Source organism: Astatotilapia calliptera, chromosome 22 (assembly GCF_964374335.1).
Source record: "Astatotilapia calliptera chromosome 22, fAstCal68.1, whole genome shotgun sequence".
Taxonomy (NCBI): Eukaryota; Metazoa; Chordata; class Actinopteri; order Cichliformes; family Cichlidae; genus Astatotilapia; species Astatotilapia calliptera.
This window is the reverse complement of record NC_137442.1, coordinates 20,465,024-20,488,407: the sequence shown is the minus strand read 5'-3', so window position 1 is coordinate 20,488,407 and position 23,384 is coordinate 20,465,024. Positions and strand designations below refer to the sequence as shown.

Here is a 23,384-nt window from a genome sequence, read left to right as displayed (position 1 = left end):
ACTTCACAGGCTTCAATGCATGAAAGAAAGAGCAGTTGTTCAAGGCCACCTCTGAAGTAGCTGTCCCCCCGCCACAGTCTAATAATCATCTCTGATTATTTCTGCAAGAGTCAGCTGGGGATAAATGGGAAAATAACCCCCTGCACACCGAAAAGAAAAAAAAGAAACAAATCTAAAAAAGAAAAATCAGACTTATAAAACAAGTCTGTAAAATTAAACATTGTACTTTTATAACAACGGAATGTTAAGTTGTCGGGGGTAAGAGGACATCTCTGGGAAAAGAGCTCTCGCTTTTTCTACTATTAAAATAATTTTCAGTAATACAATGATTCAAAAATGCACATGCCTTAAAGAAAAGAAAAAAATATTGCACCAAATCCAAGTCGTTTTTCCTCTGACCAAAGGTGGTTAGGGACACATCTCCATATCTCTGTCCTGATTTCCTTGTTATGTTCAGTCATGTGAAGGAGAGCTACCTCTAGCGTGCATCTCTTGATCAGTGTACACTGTATATAGACTTAAGGCTGGTTCCCCTAGCTCACACTGGCACAGTTTCTGACAGAAGAGGGTTGCATCTTTGTGCTAACCACGCACGCACGCACGCACGCACACACACACACACACACACAGACTTCTGCTCAAGCCAGATACAGAACAGACCAGAGAGTACATTCTTGAATAGTTCCTGACAATAACACACCTCAGTGTGTCGTCACAGCCTCACCTTAAGGGTCATTAAAGGTCAACGTTGCATTCTTTTTCTTTGCGTGATATGAAACACAGTAATGTTTCCCCAATGTCAGAACAGTACACACACATACGAACAGCATGAGCTTTGGTTGCTGCAGGATATGAGAGTAGCATTAAAAAGGGTTCTTTGATTGGATGATCGAGGGAAGTACAGGTGATCTAAGACTTGAGAGAGAGAGAGAGAAAGGGTGGAAGAAAGTCAAGACAAGCACTGAGGCTGAGGAGAGAAAAAAAAAGGATATTTGTCACATTTTAAAAACAGCGGCTCTTAAACCCAGTGCAATCGACGTTTTTTGGTTGCGAAAACACAGTTTGCAAGTGATTTTTGCAGCTTAGATGTCTACAGCATGAGGGTGGGTTTGATTACAGCTGTGCGGCCACTTCGCTGACGTGGAGGAGGACCGCACTGGCCAACAGATAGAAGCAGGAAGGTAAGGCAAGGTGTGGGTCTAATGCTATTGAGTCCTGCAGTTTAAAAACAACGATACCTGTGGTTGGGCTCTCTGGACCATGATAAAGCAGCATCAGCTGGCCCAGAATGACGCTCAACACAACAACAACAAAAAAAGTCTCAAATGGAGCAGGGGAACTAAAAAGAAAACACAGCCAAGTTCAGTCTTGGTGCAAATTATGAGATTTGTGTTTGCGCGTGTGTCCAAGTGTTACACATCCTTCGTTTCTGTCTTGACAGAAATAATCAGCCAGATAAAATAGAGTGATTTCACCTTCAGCAATGTGTGAGGGAAGAGGAAGGGCAGAATTCTCTCTCTCACACACACACACACACACACCCCCCTCAACAACAGTCATATCAATCCCCACCACTGCCACTCACATCCTCAGCTCTCAAGTCTGTGTATCTTATCGGCCCTTGTCCTGCTGCCTCTGTCCTCTCCTGTCACCTCTTGAGGGAGGTGGATTTCAGTTTCTGGTTGTATCTATGGATGCGTGGCGAACGGGAGTGCAGCTTGACAAAGAGCTCGGGGAATTTGTACTGAGGGAACATGGTCTCCAGGAAGCCCTCCAGGAAAACGTAGACTAGGCGACGGTTCATGGGTTGGTACTGAAACATGTCAAAGACGCGGAGGATGCCCTTCCTCGTGGTATCGGCTCCGATGATGTGCTTCAGCTCATCTGAGGAAGAAGGGGGAGGGAGACGTAGATATCAGCAGCGTGAACAAGTTTGGTTCTGTCAGAGGTTACTTCCTGTTAAAACTGTGTCTTTCCTTCCCACTGTCACCAAATGCTTGCTCGGGGGGAGTTTTCTGTTGTTTTTTATTGTTCTCTCTAACGCTTCAGCATCTTTACTTTTAAGGCGACAGGTATTTGGCGCTTAATAATTAAAACTGAATGAAATTGATTTTTTGTATGAGTTTACAGCACTGCAAAGAATTCCACCTTTCCTTTGGTTCGCATTAATATTACTGGAATTTTTAGTCTGACAGCAGAAACAAAGTAAAGATATGGCACTAAAGAAAAGTGAGCATGAGTCATACAGATGTCCTCACTGCACCTCATTAGGGCTTGGCTACCTTCACATAGACACCTGATAATACAGCCTCTCAATTCTTGTATTTTCTGTGTACAAATATATTTCTAGCTCTGTGCTTTATCAGAGGTGCAAACCATCAAGGAAAGTGTGTAACTGGCAAAAATGGTCTAGTTTGATGTCACCCTTTCAGTTTTCCAATATGCTTTCTCTGCCTCATTCTAGTGCGCTGACTCATAATTAGCTTATTGAACAAATGATGGTTAAACAGCATTTATACCGCCTGGACACAAGAGGGGGGCAGTGAGTTCATTTCAGTCATTTCTTAAAAGCAGACTTGGACAAATCATACAGAGGTCAGTCTCTGGGTGGTTCTCACTAACTTACTCCAGATTCACTCCTAAACTAGAATACTATTGTGCTGTACTTCAATCGTTTCTTCACACATACCAGATATCGTCTTACATCGAAATTGTTTGTCATAGTTTGGAGTGGTAGTACACAGAAGAGCAGTGGATTAAACCCCTTTATTAAAAAGCTGTTGGTGACACCCAGAAAGATGTCACAGATTCCTCCCTCCTCACAGCTTTTACTTCCATATTCAGTGGGACAAGCAGGGACTGAGAACTGCTTTTCATTTTAAGTATGAATGCTTCAAAGATAATGAGTAAGTAGATGTGGTTGTCTCTATTTATGGCTAGGTGCTAGCTTTATAAAGTGTGAGTGTGTGTGTGTTTTCACCTGGCATGATTCCCAGAAGGCTGGTTTTGGCAGCTACTCGTGTCCTCATGCGGATGTTCTTGTCCCGGCGGGGCGGGGTCTCAGCTAGAATACCATTGGGCCAGTAGGAATCCCTGTTCGGAGGCGGAGCACTAAAAGTTATACAGTACTCCTCTGACTAATCAGAGGTCTTTAAAACAAAAGGCGATGAGTTACCTGAACCTCTTGACGTAATCTGCCACCTGCTCTGGTGACGTCAGGTAGTCCACATGATCTACGATTTTCCTACAGAAAGAAGCAAACTTTAAATATTTCAAACTACTATTTGTATAAGTGATAACATTTTCCCACCTTTAACTGTATGTCAGTCTTTTTTGCAGGTTTAATGTGACACTCACCTGTTGATTGTGTCCCCATATGTGGCCCTGATGAGTTGCTGCAGAAGGTTCTTAATATTCCTGCGCAGCCACTGGTTCTTCTCTTTGAGATCAAACACCTCGTCCATCAGCAGCAGCATTACCCGGAGTGGGATATTATCATCCACCTGGAAGCAGTTTAATTTAAAGCACGGTTAAAGGAATGAAACAGCAGCACACTGACTCACATCAGAGACTTTTGCAGAGACATGTCAACGCAAAGAATGCTGAATTCCTATTCCTAACAGCAAAGATAATGGCAGAAGGATAAAAGCTTTTCAAATCCTCATTTTAGTGGGAACTTTTTAAGCAGTTTCTCATCACATTTAACTGATGAGCCGATGTTTGTACTCTGAGGCATTTCAAGAAAACTTTGGAAGGACTTTGCTCACATTGTCATCGAGCTGAGCAGAGACTCGACAGTGCTCAGGGTCGATTTCAGACTTGGGGAGGATTGGAGGCACCTGGGAAAATCAGAGGTTAGATTAATGACTACAGAGGATCAAGCGAAGCCCGTGCTTCACAACGTTAACTCAAAACACTTGCAGTATTAAACGGTTCTACCTTCAGTATGGATTGTTTGATATCCTGACCCAGTTTTTCTGACATGCGGCCCATGTTATCGGAGACTTTGGTCACTCCCTCTGCTAAACTGTCTGGGAAGGCTTTTACTGCATTGGACACGTTTCTCATGGAGCTCCGCAGAGGGTTCACAAATGTGTCTATCTGATGGGGGAATAAAACAAAAGCAGAAAATGTACTTTATAGACAAAATGCCAGTCACATGGTGAATAAACAGCTGATCAGTAATGAATGATTCTCCAACATACTAAAACGTTATAACACAATATCTACATATAACATCTACTATAATATATGTAGTAATTAAAATAAAAAACAAAAAAAACTGCACAACAGTTAAACAGGTATTTGCATTTGAGAAAAGGAAATACCTTCCGTGCAAACTCTCCTTTGCCCTTGCTATAGGCCTTGTTCTCTAGGAAGTCATACACGTAAGGGATCAGAGTTGGGCAGGCCTTCACCATCTCTGGGTTCAGCAGCAACTGCAACAAATGCGCACCAAGAACTATTAATGGAAGGAAAAATGCATGACAATAAAAAAGAATAACATATATAAACTATCACATAACAACATTACCTGTAGGTAAGCATTGAGGTCTTTTTTTCTCTTCTCCAAGAAGTCTCTGTCCATGTTATTGAAGGTCTTCTTTCCTGGCAGCTTGAGGATTGATGCCAGGTTCTCAAACTAAAGCAGAGCAAGATTACAAACTGAGACTCAGAAGAAGAAAATGCAGCTGATGACTTTCCCTTATTTTCTGTCACGTTTACATTTATCGTAACAATGTTGGATGCCAGGCCAAAGTTTCTATGATAGAAATAATGAGGTCAGTGTGTCTATAAGTAATTCCAGTGAGTCTGACGTTTAGGCTCACAAACTTGCCTCCAACATTTTTTTTCTCTTGTGCCGTCAATATGGCGATACGGTCACGTCAGCCACCAGGCACCACCGGCCTTTGTTTTTTACTTTAAACCGTGTAAAAGTGGTGTAATAGAGTTAAGTCCCACACACACCTGTTCAGTGATTCTCATATGGAAGTCATGGAAGTCTGAGTAGCGGCGGTAGGTCTTCCAGGCATCCTCACTGCCATCTTGGTTGCGTCTAACCACAGTGATGGTGTACAGTGCGTAGGTCTTACCGTGGTCATTGCACACCCCTGCAGCACCCCAGAAGCCGGGGAGACAAGCATCAGCTACCCGATCCGGTAATACATCCAACATAGGGAATTGGAAAATGGGGGATGGGTTGAAAAGAGCAGCGGAAAGACAGGAAGTGGGCAAAAGGGAAGTGTTGCAGGTGTAATATAGGGCAGTAAAAGAGCAAGCAGAGGGGAAAAGTGTGTATGAATGGGATAAAAGGGAGGGAGGGAGGGAGGGAGGGAGGGAGGAGGGGAAAAAGGAAAAACAGAAAAGTAGTGAAGGTAATGGAGTGATAGAAATAAAGAATACTGGAACAATGTGGCACGAAACAGCAGGCACATGCAGATGAAACGAGCTTAGAGGTGAAATGCTGATAGAAAACATGCAGGGAAGGACTAAAAGGAAGTAACAGATACCCAATATCCAAAAGAAAAATCACACACACACACAATTCAACATGTTAGAAGAATATAAAACTAAACCACTCGGTTGGCGTACCTGTGTCAGAGATGAAGGCATGAAGGTGCATAGATTCATCATGGCAGGAATTGGGCAAGTCATCCAAAGACTGAAATCACAGGAAACAAATCATCATAAACTAATAATAATAAACAGCACAGACAGATAACCCATAAATATTAAATGAAAAGGACTCACTAGGTTTATGCTTCCTGTTGGAGAACCATTAAAGGACTCTCCATCACCATCGTCAGACCCTCGGTAGCTTGGCTCTTTCAACATGTCCAGCTCTGCAAGCATGCGGACATAGAGAGGGCTCTGCTTGAAGGACGGGTAATACCGCTCATCGCGTAGCATCATGTCATACACCTGTTGTAAAGTACAAGCAGTAGTATTTGTTAGACTGGGGGGGAAAATGCAGCGCAAGCAGGAAAAAAAAACAAAAACAAAGGGAGGGGGGAACCTTTCTCTGGATTTCATCAAATATCTCTGGCGTGGGGTCGTCTTTCCGTAGCTTCTCCCCAAGCCTTGTTAGTGATGCCTCGTCCACCTGCACCCTGGGGGACGCCTGTTAGAGCAGACAGAGCAAAGAGGTTAACTTTTCACATTTATAACTACAGAAATGAAAGACAGCTCTTTAAATTTATCTATAAATAAACGTCCCTGTTTCTAAAAGAGAAGTTCAGACACTGTGTAAAATATAGCTGAAATGAGTCTGGCTTAAAATATCGGAGGAGGCTGTGGATGCATGACATTTTCAGCTACCTTGTCAGAGAGGTATTGTTCATAGACACCCAGTGCAGCTGCCTTCAGCAGCCCTTTAGTGTCACTAGGCTGCTTCTTGCCGTCCTTCTGCCAGCTCTGCATGGCCTCCAGCTGCTGCTGCGCCGTCACCCTGTATCCCTCCACTGTGAGCCAGAAGAACAGCTCGGCCTGGGCCCCCGCTGCCTGCATGAAGTCTGGGTCAACAGACAGACAGCATTTAGTCTCCTAAATCATATGATGCATATGATATACTCACAGGTGTCTGCTTATGATTAAGACTCTGGCTACACATACAATCACGGCCAGTAAGTTTTATACTCAGTATTTTTGGCAGCCTCTGGTTTCTGGCAGCCTCGTTTCTAAAGATCAAGTTATGATATCAAACTTCTACTTGTTTAGTTTTGAGTTTTGCTTTGATCTATGTACAAAAATGTTACACGGCATTTGAAAACCAAGCTATAGCACAAAATGTCTTTCCCTCAAAATTTCTAGATTACTCACAGCTGAGTGTTTGCTGATTGAGCATTTGGGGCAAAAAAGGCGAGTGATTTATTGACAGTTTATGGATCGGACACTGATCAATTGTCAGACAGTTCTAAGAGACATTTGGAGACGGTGAAGTTATGATATTGGAGATATTGGAGAGTCCAACTGTTTAGAATTGCAGCATTGCTTGGCTGTTTTTGTGCACAGGTGGGATTTTCATTCTGACTTTTCCTATGCTGTGTCACAAATTAAAACATTTTAGGCAGCATAAACGTTAGCATGCTTTTGTTTTTGTTTCTTGGTGCAGCCAAGATCTCAGCTGAAGTCTAGAGTAGGGATGGGTATCATTTAGGTTTTATCCGATACCGGTGCCAAACCGCTACTTTTGAAACGGTGCCGGTGCGTAAACCGGTGCTCGAACCGGTGCTTAAAGAATGGAGAACACAAACTTTGTCCAAAAACCTCTCATGTTTAACTGTTTTCCACTTTTTCTTTGGTCATTTTAGCCTTTTTTGCCAGGGTGAAGGGAGCATCTGCCATCAAACAGGAAGACAGCCGCATGTAACTACGACGGTGTTTGCTAGTTCACCTTACGTGCATTAATGTAATAACGTGGTTAGCCTACTCAACGTAAATTACACACGAACAACATTAAGCTACTCACGCAGAGAAGAACGGCTGCTGCTGCCATCATCATCCGTCATCATTTCTGCTACACTGACAGGGCTAGGGGCCAGGACTCTCCTCTTCGGGTTTTTGGGGGATGTTGCTAACTCCGGGTCCGATAACAGGCACCACACCCGCACTCGGTGTGAGGTCTTGCAGCAAGCTATCAAATACGGTGCATTTCTCGGCTTTTAAAAAAACGCTATGCGTCGCCAGGTGTTTCATCAGATTCCAGGTGATACTGTGCAAAGGAGGTAACATCTTAAAGCACTTGTTGCAGGCTGCTGAGTTTGCATCTTTTGCTGTGAAGTACAGCCAGACTTTTGACCGCTTCGCCTTGGGCATTTTTAATCTGTAGCTCTGCTCTAAGAGAACGTACGTACCTGGGCCCGCCTACTATCCTCGGAAAGGTAAAATGATTGGCTAGAATCCAAAGTGTATGACATCTCAGGAAAAAAAAAAGCACAGAAATAAAGCACTGAAATGTGCGCTGCTTTTCGGTCTGGTTACTACCGTTTATGTCAGAACCAAGGTGACCGTGCATTTGCCTTGGCTGCACCCGATTTGTGGAATAACCTTCCTATTGCCATCCGCGCATCCGATTCTATCCAATCATTGAAATCATGGTTAAAAACCTTTTTATTTAACCTTACCTTTCCTGCTCGTTAATGCCTGTATCTGATTCCTACACTTACTCTATTTTCCCTTTTATACATATCTTTTATGGCTTTGTGCTTTTAACATGTTTTTACTTGATATGCATTTTATGCTATTCTTGTGTGTTAGTGACATTGACCTGTTAGCACATTTGGTACTTTGTTATGGTCTTATAGTATTTATGTTTTATTTTCTTTTATGTGAAGCACTTTGGTATATCGTTGGTTTTTAAATGTGCTCTATAAATAAAGTTGTATTGTATTGTATTGTTTTTGTCATTATGTTTAGGCTAATGGGAATTCTCCAACCTTTAAAGATTCTCACACCGACATAAGCGACAGCAAAAGAGCATGTCTAAAAAAAAAACAGAGGCTGGAGTCCTACACTAAAGCCCTAACATTCATGTGTTAGGGCTTTAAAAAACATATGATTAACAGAAAAGTTCAGAGTTATAACTACAGTGACCTTTGGCGTCTATGTGATACGTGAGGTGTTGATGCACTTACCCATGAAGAACTGCAGGGCTATGTTGTGGACGAGGATGTGATCCAGCGGGATGACACACAGCTTTCCAAAGTTGGCTGCCAGCTTAAAGGCATCAACCTCCTACACAACACAGGAACCGAATAAGTAAAGAAGAAGAGAGCAAAGCATTAACATAACCAACGCGGACTTTGAGCAAAACCAGCTGACACCTGTGCAGACAAGGCTGTGCGATGCATGTTTACTCCCCTGCAGTTTCTCACCTTGCCAGACTGCAGTCTCTGGATCCTGGTCTCACACACCTTCTTCACAAACAGAAGACTGTTGATCTGGTTCTTGATCACGTTAATGTCTGAAGGACAGAGAAACAAAAAGCCATCAGGGCAGAAGAGGAAAGCAGTGTGCTGTTTCAATTAACATTCTGTAGTTACTGAATGAAAACAATCAGTTTTGAGTGTGTGTGTCTGATGCAAATGGAAAGAAAAAAGCGAGCGCCCACCGTCTCCAGCAGTGTCCAGGGAGCGGAGAAACTGCAGCTCCTCCAGCACCTTGTCTCTAACGGCCTCCAGCTCAGCAGGCTTATCTGTTAACTTCAGGATGTTCATGAAGGCTTCATAGTTACAGCTGTTATCCCGGATCTACACATAAAACAGGACATACAGCTACAAACACCAGCACCAAATCTCATTTGGTCTCCCAACCCTTAAATTAAACTGTTTCTTGGACAGTTTGGGGTGGTGTTAAACCTCACCATCCATATGACAAACTGGTTGATGTAGTCTGGGTCACTCAGCTGGTTGATCAAAGGAAGCAGCACACCACGCGCTAGCACCTCCTAAAAAACACACCACAGTGTATTTCCAGGCATGCTCGCTGTAATTTACACTACAAACATGTCACTGTACAGCACATTCAGGGGGATGCCGTGGCGGCCTGGCAACCAACATGGCAGCATTTGGCATGTGGCTTTTTTGTGATGAACACACAAACACTGGTTAATGGCATACATATGCATTTTTTATCTCTTATTTGCACCTCACACTAGTTTTTTTTCATGCACTCACCCTTAGGAAGTATCTCATATTCTTATTGTGGAAGTCTCCAGGAGGTAGTAACAGGTACAGAAGCAATTCACACAAGTCCCGAAGAAACCCTGACACACACATGCAGAACAGGGTTACAAGCTAGAACAAAAAAGTTCCTCATAACTGTGAAATGTAAGGCCAGAAACAGAGGCGTGTTTACCTTCTTCATCTTTGTGTGAGGTGCACACAACATCTCGACAAATCTTCCTTTCCATCTCCACCTCAGCCTCAAAGAAAGACTCCATCAGATCATCTGTTATGTCCCCTGTTCAGAAATCACTATTTAGTTACAGTCGTCACTATTCTTAAAACAGCTCTCAAGACATGGCAAACACGTTAATAAGTGCAGGGAGTGTGATGTATGCACGTACTTAGTTTGTCTTCTCTGTCACCGAGGCGATCCTGGGCTTTTCTGAAAACACGTAAATGTGTGGCAAAGTCGTCCACCAGGCGAGTGGTGAAGTAAGGCTGCCAGTCCACCTCTTTGGACCTTTGCATACAAATATACACAAAATATAGATTGCTTGATTTTTTGCTAAATATATTAGACATATAATGCGTTTGAGTGTGTGTGTGTGTGTGTGTGTGTGTGTGTGTGTGTTACCGTGTGGAGAACTGGACAAGGGCATTTTGCAGCGTCTGTCTGATCTCTAGTAAGAAGGACTCATCTTCACTCAGGGTGTAGTACCAGTATTGGATGTAGTCTCTCAGTGCAAACTGGATCACCTAAAGAGACATAAGGAAAAAGTGAGGAGTTAGGCAAAATTCTGTAAAGACAATTCAGACTGAGTGAAGTGAGAACTAGAGAGAGGGATCTGACTGAATTGTCAACACAAACCTGGATAACCCTCTGATTCATCGAACAAACATGGAAGTAGATAAGAACAGTGATTAAAAGTCAAAATGCCAAGGTGATCATTTTAATCACATTTTCTGAAATAATCTCCACTGATAAACTGCCGGTAAGCAGAAATCTCACGACAGCTCAATTACACAGGAGCTGAGTAAACAGGAAGCAGAGGGCTGGCTGTTTGTGCAAAACATTACAGAGACACAACATTAATGGAAGACTGAAGACTTCTTTGTTTAATTCAAAAATGAGATGAAAGTGTTACTGTAAGTATAGGGCTCGGAATTATACTCTCTTAAGGATGCACAGATGGGAGTACATGGATACAGATACAGTTTTATTCACCCTTTGATGACAATATCTATGCCACTTGAACTCAAACAGACCACATTACCCCCTCAGTTGGTAGAAAACAGGGCTTTGGTGGTATAAAAGAGATTGGGAGAGACTGCAATGTGAATAACTGTATATATTGCTACAGTAAAGGGAACAAGCAGTCATGTGCAAAAGGTAATTTTCACAGCTGCCAAAAACTAAGTACAACTTTACTGCTTTCATAGCTATTGAGGGTCAGTAACACCCAGGTGCTGCTAATCAAGTGCCATGTGAGGCAACAAGGCTTAGGCTTGCAAAGTTGGATCTGAACAAACCACAAGACTTCTGGAACAATGTGCTTTGAACAGCCCAGACCAAAGTGGAGACATTTGGCCCCGAAAACCAAATACAGCAAATCAGCACAAACACTTCATACCATGTGTCAGCACAGTGGTGGAGGGGTGATGATATTGGCTTGTTTTGCAGCCACTAAGTCGACCGTGAACTCCTCTGCATGCCCAAGTATTCTGGTTAAAGGTGTCATCTGTCCAACAACTAAGCCACTTAAGCCTGGATCAAACTGGGTCATGCAACAGGACAGAAAGTCAGAGAAAGTCCAAACCTCAACCTGACCGATAAGATCAAACACTAAAATTCCTTGATGACACGATTGTCTGCGAAATCATTTACCAAAAAAAAAAAAAAAAAAAAAAGGACACCAATTCTGCAATAAAACACAAACCAGGACTTTTCTAACTAAAACTACACCAGCAATGTTTCTGACTGGAGCCGTGGATGCCAAGTATAAACCACGTAAAAAGTTACAGGTTTTAAAACGAAAGGGTGTGGAAGTCCCATCAGCTGAAGCTACAATATGAATCAGTGCAATACAGGATGAGAGGGAGCTGTGACTAATGAAAAAAGTGCTTATGTGAGCACATACAAGAGGGAAAAAAATGCCCAGACAATGTGTCAGAAAATAGTGACCACACATTTATTTCAGGGCGCAAGATTCAGCATTGTGCGACTTTACATTTCTCTGTGCAAGATCTCAAGGTTCACATGGAACTGAAAAGATAAATGAGAATTCCTAGAAACGGGCAAGGGGAGAGGAGATGCCATGCTAGAGCCGTTAGCGTCATCTGACCGGCACTAACTGCTGTGTCTGCACTTAACTCTGCCGGCCACACCGCTTTGCTGAGGACGTGCTAAAAAGTTTTCTGCTGCAAGTGTGGTAATCACAGAGCGGCATGGAAAGAGAAACTGACTAATAAACACAAGCCACAAAGTCGTTCTTTCCATTCTGCAATGCTTGCATAGGAACCATCAGTTAGACGATCAACTTGCAAATGTGTCAAGATGAGTTTAAAAAAAAAAAAAAAAAAGCAGTACAAACACTGTTGCATCACATGTCTCACATGTCACAGTCTGCAATGTCCACAGTTTACAAAGGACAAATTACACAAAGAGCTTTGGTGTAATCGTACAGAGTTTCCAATGATGTCAGACTAGTTGTCTAATAAAACAATAAAAAGAATCTCACTGTGAAAAAGTCACTGTGTGACAGATGTAAGGATTTTTATATAAAAACTGGGGAAATAAAGACAAAACATTGCAAGCTGTGCCAGAAAATAAACGTTTAACAACACCGGAGGAGCTTCATTCTGCTTAATGTGAAGAATGCCGCTGGAAACATGTACCACCAACATGGTTTCTATTACAAAGCACGACACTGGTACACAAAATAATTTAATTAAGTCATTTTATAATTGAATCATGTCACATTTTCCTGCTTTTGGCATGTTGGAAAAATGAATTTTGCTCTGACAAAACAATACATCACAAGAAAGACACAGAGCTCACAGAAGAAAACACCTGAAATGCAGACGTTACTGGGTCATGCAGTGTTTGACAGCCAGTACTTCTCTCTGATGCCATTAAGTCACTGACCTGGGCCAGCTGAGCTGATGGGTCAGACAGAGATTTAAAGGAGCCGGAATCCAAAAAGTCTGGAGTATTAGCATTTGTCAGGCAGGGACCTTCTCTAAGCTTCTCCCTGTAGCTGCTGTCCCATTATCACAAGTGCACTGCCCACTCTTAGCTGGGTGGGCACTGATTAAACCTCTCTTAAACCCACATTAGCTAAAACTTTTTATTGTAAATGTCTGAATGTTAAACAAGTAAAAAAAAGTGTTCTACCATAATTCTTTCAGTTTCCTGTAACTGCCTTTGGGCTAATTTGTATGTAATTCCTTATAATGATTTTTGACACTTAGTCTCACTCAGGTAATAATAGGCCCTTTTTTTAGTGGGCTGGAGACATTAATGTAATGAGCTGAGCCAAAAATGTGACATCAACAGACTGAATGGAGTGGCGTCACTGCATGAATCATGACTCCTTCACAAGAATCAAACCTGGCACTGAGGAATATGGACATGCATGCCGCCTCCTTGGCTCTCTAATTTTAGGAAGTCTGACAAAAAGCCATACACCGAGCAGCACGTATAACATCTTCATGTATTCCGTTTTTGTGTAATTATCAAATGACATCGCAGGATGTTTGGGCCACCTTGCTGTAACAACTCTACCTACATTGAGGTGGTACTCAAATTTAATAGAAAATAACCAAAACTGAGTAGAGCAAAGTCCAGCAGTGTTGAGTAGATGCTAGTGGAAAAGAAGCTTTAATGATCATGAGTGTCATTTTCTGAAGTTAGACCCAGCTCCTTTAAAGGCAGTGCTATCAAGGCATTACAAGTAATATAAAATTTTGAATTTAGAAAATAATACTTATCAAAACTCAACCAATTTCTTGCAAATTATTAGCTAATCATCTTATAAAATGTAAACATGCACTTGCTGTGGTAGTGACATGATGAAAGGGGCAAGGTGTGCTTATAAAGAAATGAATACAATTAGTACTGACACAGAGCTTTGGCCATGTGTTGTATGCCATACGATAAAACTGGTCATCTATGCTTCCCTACCTATGAAACACATGTACAGGGAATCACAAGACCTATCACAAAGACAGGCACATAAACACACACCTGCTGTAGTGGTTCATCTATGAAACTCGAGCCTGTGAGTCTTCTGTCAATTTTTATAGGCTTCATCTCCAGCTTCATCTCATCCAACGTCTGAAAGAGACAAAACATAACCCACAGTGAGACAGGAGTAAAGTAATCAGAGAAAACTTTAGTGACCTCCGTGACATCTGGCAGGCCGGGTCATCTGTTTGCACAGGCGAGGTCGAAGTGCGTGTATTTTACCTTCAGTATACCAATTTGTGTGGGTGGTAAGTACGAGTGCTCGCACTTTTCCAGGTGTTTCTCCGAGTTAATCTTTCCATAAAGCAAAGTGACCGCAAAGCCCCTGCAAAACAGAAATGTAATTTAGAAATCAGCAAAAAACTTATGAGCCAAGCTCCTGATGTGTTGTGGTTAACTGTGAAGCTTAAAGAGGTTAGATTGGCTTCAAACGTCTCACTGCTCACCCTCCAATGAAGCAGAAGATATAAAAGGCCAGGTAGAATATGGCAAAGGGTCCAAAAGTGACGAGGAACAGCACAACTCCAAGACCCCCCCATCCCCAGATGGACAGACTGGCCTGAAACACACAAGACAAAAAAAACACATACTCAATACACAATTCAATTCACCCCATACTCAGCTAGACTGATGATAATATTCTATAAACACATATAATGACCATTAATGGTCCTCCACAGAGCAGAGGGGAGGGAGATGTCTGCGCAGGAAGACATTACATAAAAGAGTGTCAGACAGAAACTGTGTGTGTGTATAATCCTGTACAATCACATCCTATGGTGTTCCTGTTGTTGTCAGTACAGGAAACAGAGCTCGTTTCAACCCTTTTCCAGCTCCAACTTTAGCCCATAGTTACTTGAGTATCTCCTTTTTTAGCCTTATCATATTAACAGGTACAGAAGAAGCTTTTTAAAAAACAAAACAAATGAAAACACAAGCTATACTGATAAGTTATGTCCCCTAAGTGTATGCTTAAGGTCATGATAGCAGGTATGAAACCTCAGGAGGGGTCTGCTGCACATATTAAACCAGGCCGCGGCACCTTAGAAAATAGTTGTGAATGTGTTGTTATGAGTTACAGCTGCTTATACAAGGATCCTTAAATGTTCAAGGAAAAAAAAGCCTTCAAAAATGTTCTCACTGTGAAGCCATCAGATAGAGTCACTGACAGGCATCACGATCAGTGGTGATGATCTTCGGCTGCCTTACGTTCATGTTAGAGTTCCTTAGATAAACAAATCCTGTGACGGAGTCAGAGAGGAGCACACAGAGCTTCCTTTGGACACTGAGACATTGTTCTCACTGTTACAGTCGACTGCCACCAGTCGGATGACACACATTAGACTAGCTGCCAACAGTGTCACATCCATAAACAGAGGCCAGTCAGTTTACTGTGTAGATACAGAGCTAGACTAATTAGTAGGGCTGTTCGATATAACGATATATATCGGATGACGATATAAAAACATCTATCGTTTCATTTTATGCTATCGTTTGTTTTGTGGTGTCGCAAAATAAACTGTTTACCGCAATGTTTTTCATTGTTTTGATTGTCACTGTAGTGGCTATATTAATTTCTTAAAGTTCTCTCTTTTGCTCATATTTCATATAACCACACTACGGACAGACAAGCGCCTGTTTTTATGTGTTGTCGTTAGCAACAACGACGGTAAAACCATCGCGTGTCTGCTTGTTTATGTTCCACATAAACCTTTCACAATAAAGCTCAAGATCTTGATGAGACTTTTCAAAATAAACTGAATCACGTGAAAGAGTATGCAGAGTATTTACGGATGAGAAGCAAAAAAGAGCCGTCAGGTGCTGAAAAATAAACCTTAGATTCAAACGTTAGAACAGGCTTTTACGCTGTGTAATAAATACTCACAAAGAAAACGGCAGCCGTTACAACTTATGTCTAAAAATGCATCCTTTAATGCATCGGTTAAAACACTCGACTCCAGGTACACGACGCCCAGCTGGAAACACTTCACGCAAGACGAGCTGCCCGAGATTCACAGAATTTACAAAAAATGTTAAAACTTTGTGATTTATATTGTTATCGGACGACAGATGTCTTATATCGGGATATGAGTTTTGGTCATATCACACAGCCCTACTAATTAGTGCCAAATACTATTAAGGCATATGGACAAATGAAAAGAATAATGAAGAGTAATCTGTGGCTCCACAGACATGCAAATGCACAGTTTTCTTGCTTAACGCTAAAAGATAACTTAGCTATCCAAACATCCATCTTCTTCAGTTCATCCAAGGCCTGGTTCTGGGGGCAGCAGTCCAAGCACAGAAGCCTAGACCTTCAGTTTATCTGGGGGAACACCAAAGTGCTCGGGGGCCACCCGAGAGACATAATCTCTCCAGCGTGTTCTAGGTCTGCCCCAGGGCCTCAGACTTGGAGGTGCCGATTCTCATTCCCGGTGCTTCACACTCCGCTGTAAATTGCTCCAGTGCGAGCTGGAGGCCACCACTTGATAAAGCCAACAGAATCACATCATTTGCGAAAAGCAGAGACGAGATTCTGAGACCACCCAAGTGGAAATCCTCCGCCACTTGACTACGCCATAACAACTATGAACAGAATCGGTGATCTAGATAAATGATGATAAAAGAGGAGTGAACATGTTTGAATTAATGAACCTCAATTTACAGTACTGGCTTAAATGTACACTCTACACTGTAGCCTGATGTGAAAAGTACACATATGAAAGCTATGTTAGGTCTTTCAATAATATCCAGTTACACATTTTGTTACCATTATAATTTAGGAGTAAAAATATGCTATATCTACGGTAAATGGACTGGTTCTTATATTACACTATTCTACTCATCATAGCACTTTACTAATTGACTCATTTACCAATTCACACAATCACTTTTTTCTATGCTCTTTCTATGTAAGTGCTTTCATTCACGCACATTCATTCTCTGACAGACACATTGGAGAGCAACTTGGGGTTAGTATCTTGCCCAAGCATATTGTGCCATGCAAACAAATGCAGGCTGCATGAACACCAACCTTCCGATTAGCAGAAGACCTGCTCTACCACCTGAGCTACAGCCACCGCCCATGAAGACCGTGAGGCACCAATCTGTTTATTAACTTAATTAGCACTGGTGTCACCGGTTTTATGCATTTCAGTTTTAAAACAACGACAACAAAACAAACCGCACAATATTCATTACGTTTGTGACAATTGTAATAGCAGAAGAATACATAAACACCAGCACATTGCCCACTGCAATATTGGCTCGATGGAGGAGTTCAAGACTATAAATCAAGCTTCAAGCTACTGTGGAGGAGCTGCTGTGATGCATTGACAGATTATGACGTTAAGGACCAACAATGGTCAGAGCTATAGGCAATAGAGAGGTATTTTTTCCCCACTGATGCATTACTCAATATCATTCATAATAAATTTAATCTGTCTCGCTATAGTTTGATGTCGCACATGCAGCCCCAGAGCACACAGGTAAGTGTACACACATTATTGCAAGGTGCACTTACGAGGTAATTAGAGGAAACAGGAGGATATTTCAAACTTCAGCCTGACATTTTTGTTTGTATGGCAGAACTATAATTAAAAATAAGTTAATAAATTAAATTAATAAATTAAAAAGAAAAAGGAAAGAGCCAGTGAATTTTATGACATCAGCGATGTCATAAAAACCTGCTATGATGTACGACTTGGAGATGGCTGCACTGAAAAAAAAGACAGGAGACCAAACTGCAGGTGGCAGAGTTGAACATGCTAAAATTTTATACAGAGCTGCCAAGCGGGAGGAAAAGAAGAAGATTCCTGCATGCAGTAAAGGAGGACATGCAAAGGTTTGGTGTGACTAAAAAGGATGCTGAGGATAGGGTGAGATGGAAGCAGATTATCTGCTGTGGTGTCCCCACAGGGACAGGCCTGAAGAAGAAGAAGAAAGGGACAGGTATCCTAACATCTGAGTCATGATAGGTTTAAAGACAACTATGAAGCTTCTTTTCATTCAAAGCAAAGTTCCTAGACGCAGGAATGCTCAGTGAGGAGTACAATGTACAACTCTCTTTTTTGTCTACTACAGAGCCCAATATGTTTATGAATGTTTTTCATGTTAAAAAAATGTGAAATATGTACATTTTAGAATGCAATGCCCACTTACTTCATACAATATCTCTGAATTTATAGATTATGAATTTAAGCAGTCTAATACTGGTTGCTATTGTTCAGATGGGTTTGCTTGCTGACTTGACCTTGTCAGCATGAACGTCTTTATTAAAACTGGCCATAATTGTTTGTCCTGGTCCAGAACTGGAGCAGATAAAACTAGAACAAACACAGCCTCTCAGTTGGATCAGGTTTGAAAAAGCTGATAACGGGCAATTTGAAACAATAACTTCACTAGTACTGGTTCAGATCTTAAAGCAAAGCATTTTTAAAGTCTTACTCTGAAGCACTTTGGACCGCATATGCGCACGAATAGTGTTACATAAGTAAATCTGACTTGAGGTGAACTTGTGACGTCCCTCCTCACCACATCAGCTGAGGCTAGTTTCACAGTAAATAGGATAAATTAAAACCTGAGGCTGATGGCTGTCACTGAGGACCTTCTGACCCTGATGTTGCTTACTCATCAGAGTCAACTAGACAGGCACTGACAGTGTGCAGGCCAAGACATATGGGTCACATTAACAGAACAGCAGGATCTTTGAGAGTGCCTTGGAATAAATGCTGCATACCTGCCTGTCACTTTGTTTACAAATGTGGTTATGGGAGAGGCAGGAAGTATTAGAGGACATTTATATGCAGTGTAATAACCCTGTTGGGTACATGCAGTTCTCCACCCTATATTTCACCCTGTCTTGTACCAAGGGTGACATAATTTCACTATCTCGGTTGCATAAGACATTGCAGTTTTTCTTATTGTTGAAACACCTTAACTGACTACACAAACACAGGAAGGACAATTTCCAACCTTTTCCTCAATTTCTTGCCTCTATTATAAAAAGCACAATTTTGATCTATATGGATGTAAAGAAATCAACTACTGCGAACATTGACTATAATAAAATGTCTCAAACTTATATGAATAAACTGAAGTCCAGGCTGCAGAATGTGTTCAAACTGGCTAGACTAACCCTCTTCCTTAAGTCATAAAGGGCGAGAACAAAGTCACTGATTGCAGGGTTGGGAGGAGAAATAGGGCTGGCCAGCAGAGAGAACCATTATTACAATTTAACTAGGAGTGTAGCAACACAGAGGAATGCTTTTCAGAAAGGTTGCCACAAAATGTGACCATCAAAAACAGATCCACGTGTCCTGATATCTAACACAACCAAGAGAACTATAACATATCAGCCAGAATCCTTTTATCATTTAAAGGAGATCCAAATTAAACCGCCGTGCAAACAAAGAAACAGTCTGAACTGTTGTTCAATTTCCTCCCACACTTACATCACAGGGAACCAAGCAGGTACATTTTCAGGAGAGTTTGAAAACTTTTTGCCAAACCAACAAAGTCATATTTACTACCATAATCTACATCCTCAGCCTGATGGTAGTAAAGAACAATTATAATACATCACCATCACACACGCTAACAGTGTGATGGTGTAGTAGTAACTTATGGATTTTGTTAAAGATTTTTGCTAAACAAGATCCGGGTCCAAAGTTAGCAAAGCTAATGCTTGTGACTAACATCTGAATAAAGGCAGAGTGCAACTAAATTTAGCCCACGGTGGAGGGGCAACCAACTTTCCACTGACTTTGTATTTGGTGAAGGTGCCTCCCTATCAAGTGGCTTCACTAAACTACAGCAGCTTGTCAACACGGAGCCAACATAAGACGTAACTGAAGCTAGCTAGAAGCATTTCATTTGCATTTCAGCTCCTAGATACATATAATATTTATTTGTGTTTTCCTTCCAGCTGGTGCAGAGTGTAAAGTGTTGTGCTTTGTCTATACTAAAATAGGACCAAAACAGGGACATATGTAACTGTACTCACCAGAGCAAACCACAAGCTATGCTGTGCTTACTGCAGCATCCAGCAGTTAGTTAGGCAAATCATCTTATTAATCATCTTAAACATGTTTTTTAATAAATAACACAAAAGGTAAGTAATGTGTACACTTATGAGAAAGAGTGTTTTTAGACGTACTGAAGCATATACAGTCTGATCAATTACACCCTTTAAAATTCTGTGACTCCTGAGAAAGAGACTGAATGTAGTTCAAAAGGGAAATGCAAGTATATGTTTGACGTCAGTGGTGCTAGTAAGCAGCAGTGAATGTGCACGCTATCAGTAGGACTGTGTGATGAGACTGTGGAGGCTTGGCTCTGTAGAAGAGATGATAACTGACACTCGTGAGTCATTACAGCTTACACAGGGCTTAAAACATGAACCATCTGTTCCAGTGATTAACACCCAAGCCCATCAGGGATCCTCACATCTGAATATCTAGGCAATTCCTTATGCAATACACACTAAACAGACACTCATTAACACAAAAGTGACAGTATTAAAGGCACTGGGCGAGATCACAGATGCAGATGGGCACTGAAGTACCGCTCTCATGCATTTCAAATTGTTAGTGGCTGGATGTTACAGCATGGCTTCAAAGAGAATTTCAGAAGACATGTTTAAAAACATCTGTCAAAACCTGCTTCATCATCCTGAAAGGATGCTCAGGGATAAAAATCATTACCTGTGTGAATATGCTGGCCAAGGATCAAATACAAAAATATAATTGTGGACTTTACTAGGCTTCAAACAAAGACATATTTTTATTTTCTAAACTTTAATATAACCAATTTAATATTTTGAAATGAATCTATATATTTGTGTTTTAATATTTCTTACAAATTTACTTACAAAGAAGTAGAAGACAATCTAGAATTTAAAAGGAGTAAAACACACAGAGGCAGTGTGTTTTGAAGAACGCTCTGGATGCCCTTGACTCCAGGCACATTCAGATATTCACACGTAGCCTCTTATCAGTGTGTCTGAGAATATTTTTTCCCTAACTTTCCACCATGGACGTGCACACACACGCATGAAGAACTACTCAAGGGTGGATATTTCTATTTTTGTGATCAATGTAAGTCCTCAAGTGCTTAGCTGCAAACCCTGGGTAGTGTAGTCATTAGGTGAAAGGTTAACTAGGCCCATTAAAGCTCTCCTGTGGGAGATCATGCCTGAGAGAGAGAGAAAGTAAATGGGTCTGACTGATCGTGCTGGCCTAATCCACCAGGACCACTGAAATGCAAAGAGCTGCTATATTAACCTTAGGATCAAAAAGGCAGAAGTAGTAATGATGTTAATTTCCAGAGAGGACAAGAAATGTTGTAGTTCACTTCTCTCCAGGATTTGAACTTTATTACAAATTAATAACAGCATACTAATGACCCTGAAAACTGAATGAGCAAATGGTCCAGCTTGTTTTGTCTAGTTCCCCTGAGTTGTGGTTTGATACTGTTATTACCCTGGGGAGGGTAAAGTAAGCCACACCCCTCCTCTGTCACAAACAGTGTCCCTAGCTGCTACTTTTCACCTTCCAGTGAGAAGCAGCTCCAGGAAGGCAATAACTGGTTATTTATACTCATTATGTATTCAGCTAGTAGCGATCATCAGGTTGGCAGTAACCCAACTAGAACTGAAACTGTAACACACAACCAATGAGCATGCGGTGGGAACTGAACTTAAGCCTTATCGAGGCGCTGCAGTAATCATGACTGTTAACAACTCCAAATCTGATGAATCATGTGAGCTGCGTCGTGTCTCGGCATGACCTAGACACACTGTACATATATCTGGATGAAAAGACAGGTCTGAACAGAGCTTAATTCATGAGAGCTGTGAGCCTCTTTGGCAGGGAAACAACTTGAACAGCACGTAGAAGGAAGAGGAGATACACTAGCAGGCCTGATGTGACAGCATGCTGGACTTAATATCTACCAAGCTTTGATTAAGGGAGCTTAACGAGGTTTAGCAAGTGCTAAAAAGCACAGCGATAACGCTGTGTGGCTGTGGACGAGCACACGTGCACTCCCATCAAACTCAATATACAAAGGTGAATTGATCAAGTTGTGTAGACAGGCCACTCACTCACAGAAGCAACTGAACTACAAAGGACTACATAAAACAAAGCGATATCTTTCATTGATTTCTTACTAAGGTTACCAGAGACTAACATTTCCAAATAGCAACTAAGCCAACTAAGTGTAACACGTGACTGCCCACCTCACCTGCAGCTCAGATGAGGTGGGCAGTCTGCTCTTTTAGCTGTCCTTTCAGGTCGCTAAACTGGGGGGCATCCCGTGAGATGTAAAAAAAAATCTCTGCAACCACTGATCAACAACAATGGCCTTTATTAATATTTCAAGACAAGCCTGCGTTAGGCCGTTTAGATGTGTATGAAAGGAGGGAAGAAGCCGGTATGACTGACAAGCTTATCCACTACATCTCAACTTGACATCAGTCATTAATGCCTGAAAATTGATTTCCCACACCATTCACACTGTCTGCATCTAGGTGTAACAGCGCAACACGTTTATTATCGACATAAATGTTTGCATCCAATGCAGATTGATCAACAGTGGACCGCAACTGCGCCGATACAAAAATGTAACTTTCCTTAGTTAGTCTCTCTAGCCGTCAGCCAATCTAACGCCCAGCTCACCTGTATTCGTTGTAATGTAGAAATTCGTTTGTGAGTATCTTCATTCATAATATAAACGCAGACTACCGACATTGCCTGTGTCGAGCTAATTCCAGCGCAGTGTTGACAGTGCGGATATCCTAAGCCCGTCGTATTAACTTAGCGTTAACGGTGTAATCCCGCGCTGACTGCCACTTATAGCTGACATGCTTTGTGAAAACACAGCGGCAGCGAACAGTCCTCTCTCCCGGCTCCCGTGTTTACCTGCGGGGCTAGGCGCTAGCTGCTCCAAGCTAACTAGCTATGTCAGCCACAAACTACTGTACCAACACGCGCGAGACTTTTTCACGGGAGATAACTTACCTCTGCAAACATCGTCTAAAAGGCTGTAAGTTGCGGCGGCTCTGGCTAACCCCACCACATTGTAACATGCGAAGAGGAGGTGATTTTCTTGGTTAAAATCGGTCGTATTTCCAATCTCCGTACTGTCTTCGGAGCGTCGCCATGTTTGCAAGGTTTACGTCGTGGGTGCCCCGTTTCTGGACGTGGTCACGCCATTGGCTGGGAGGCGATGACGCCACATGCAGCGATAATCACGATTGGCTGACCTAAATAAATTATTAGTTCACAAATTTCTGACAGACTGTACCCAAACTGTAAGTCATTTTCAGCCAATGTTTTTTTTTTATCTCTTGTTATCTCGCACCAGGCCTTATGAAATAGAGAAAATAATCATCAAGTTAACAACAGCATTAACAGTTTCCAGTAAATGCAATTACAGCAAGTCGTTGAAGCCTAAAGCATCAGCAGACCATC

The 23,384-nt window shown here is 41.8% G+C and overlaps 1 protein-coding gene across 4 annotated transcripts; it reads right to left on the bottom strand.

Moving 5' to 3' along the window:
- Window positions 1-975: 975 nt before the first annotated feature.
- Window positions 976-23,091, bottom strand: snx13 (sorting nexin 13). Of its 4 annotated transcripts, none has more exons than XM_026156193.2 (25): window positions 22,932-23,091; window positions 14,358-14,470; window positions 14,134-14,236; window positions 13,912-14,001; window positions 10,300-10,421; window positions 10,067-10,185; window positions 9,856-9,960; window positions 9,675-9,763; window positions 9,362-9,445; window positions 9,110-9,248; window positions 8,874-8,962; window positions 8,634-8,733; window positions 6,319-6,512; window positions 6,017-6,121; window positions 5,752-5,922; window positions 5,593-5,662; window positions 4,969-5,111; window positions 4,535-4,642; window positions 4,329-4,439; window positions 3,940-4,101; window positions 3,768-3,839; window positions 3,358-3,503; window positions 3,176-3,244; window positions 2,981-3,093; window positions 976-1,884 (listed from the first exon to the last, which is right to left on the bottom strand). In XM_026156193.2, the coding sequence occupies exons 1-25, from the start codon at window positions 22,941-22,943 to the stop codon at window positions 1,649-1,651; spliced, it is 2,865 nt and encodes a 954-aa protein (XP_026011978.1). In that variant the 5' UTR covers window positions 22,944-23,091; the 3' UTR covers window positions 976-1,648. The 4 variants fall into 4 exon arrangements, with proteins under 4 accessions (XP_026011978.1, XP_026011977.1, XP_026011975.1 ...); XM_026156192.2 differs by having other exon boundaries at window positions 1,507-1,884; window positions 4,969-5,147; XM_026156190.2 differs by lacking the exon at window positions 22,932-23,091 and adding an exon at window positions 22,590-22,737 and having other exon boundaries at window positions 1,507-1,884; window positions 4,969-5,147.
- Between the last annotated feature and the right edge of the window lie 293 nt (window positions 23,092-23,384).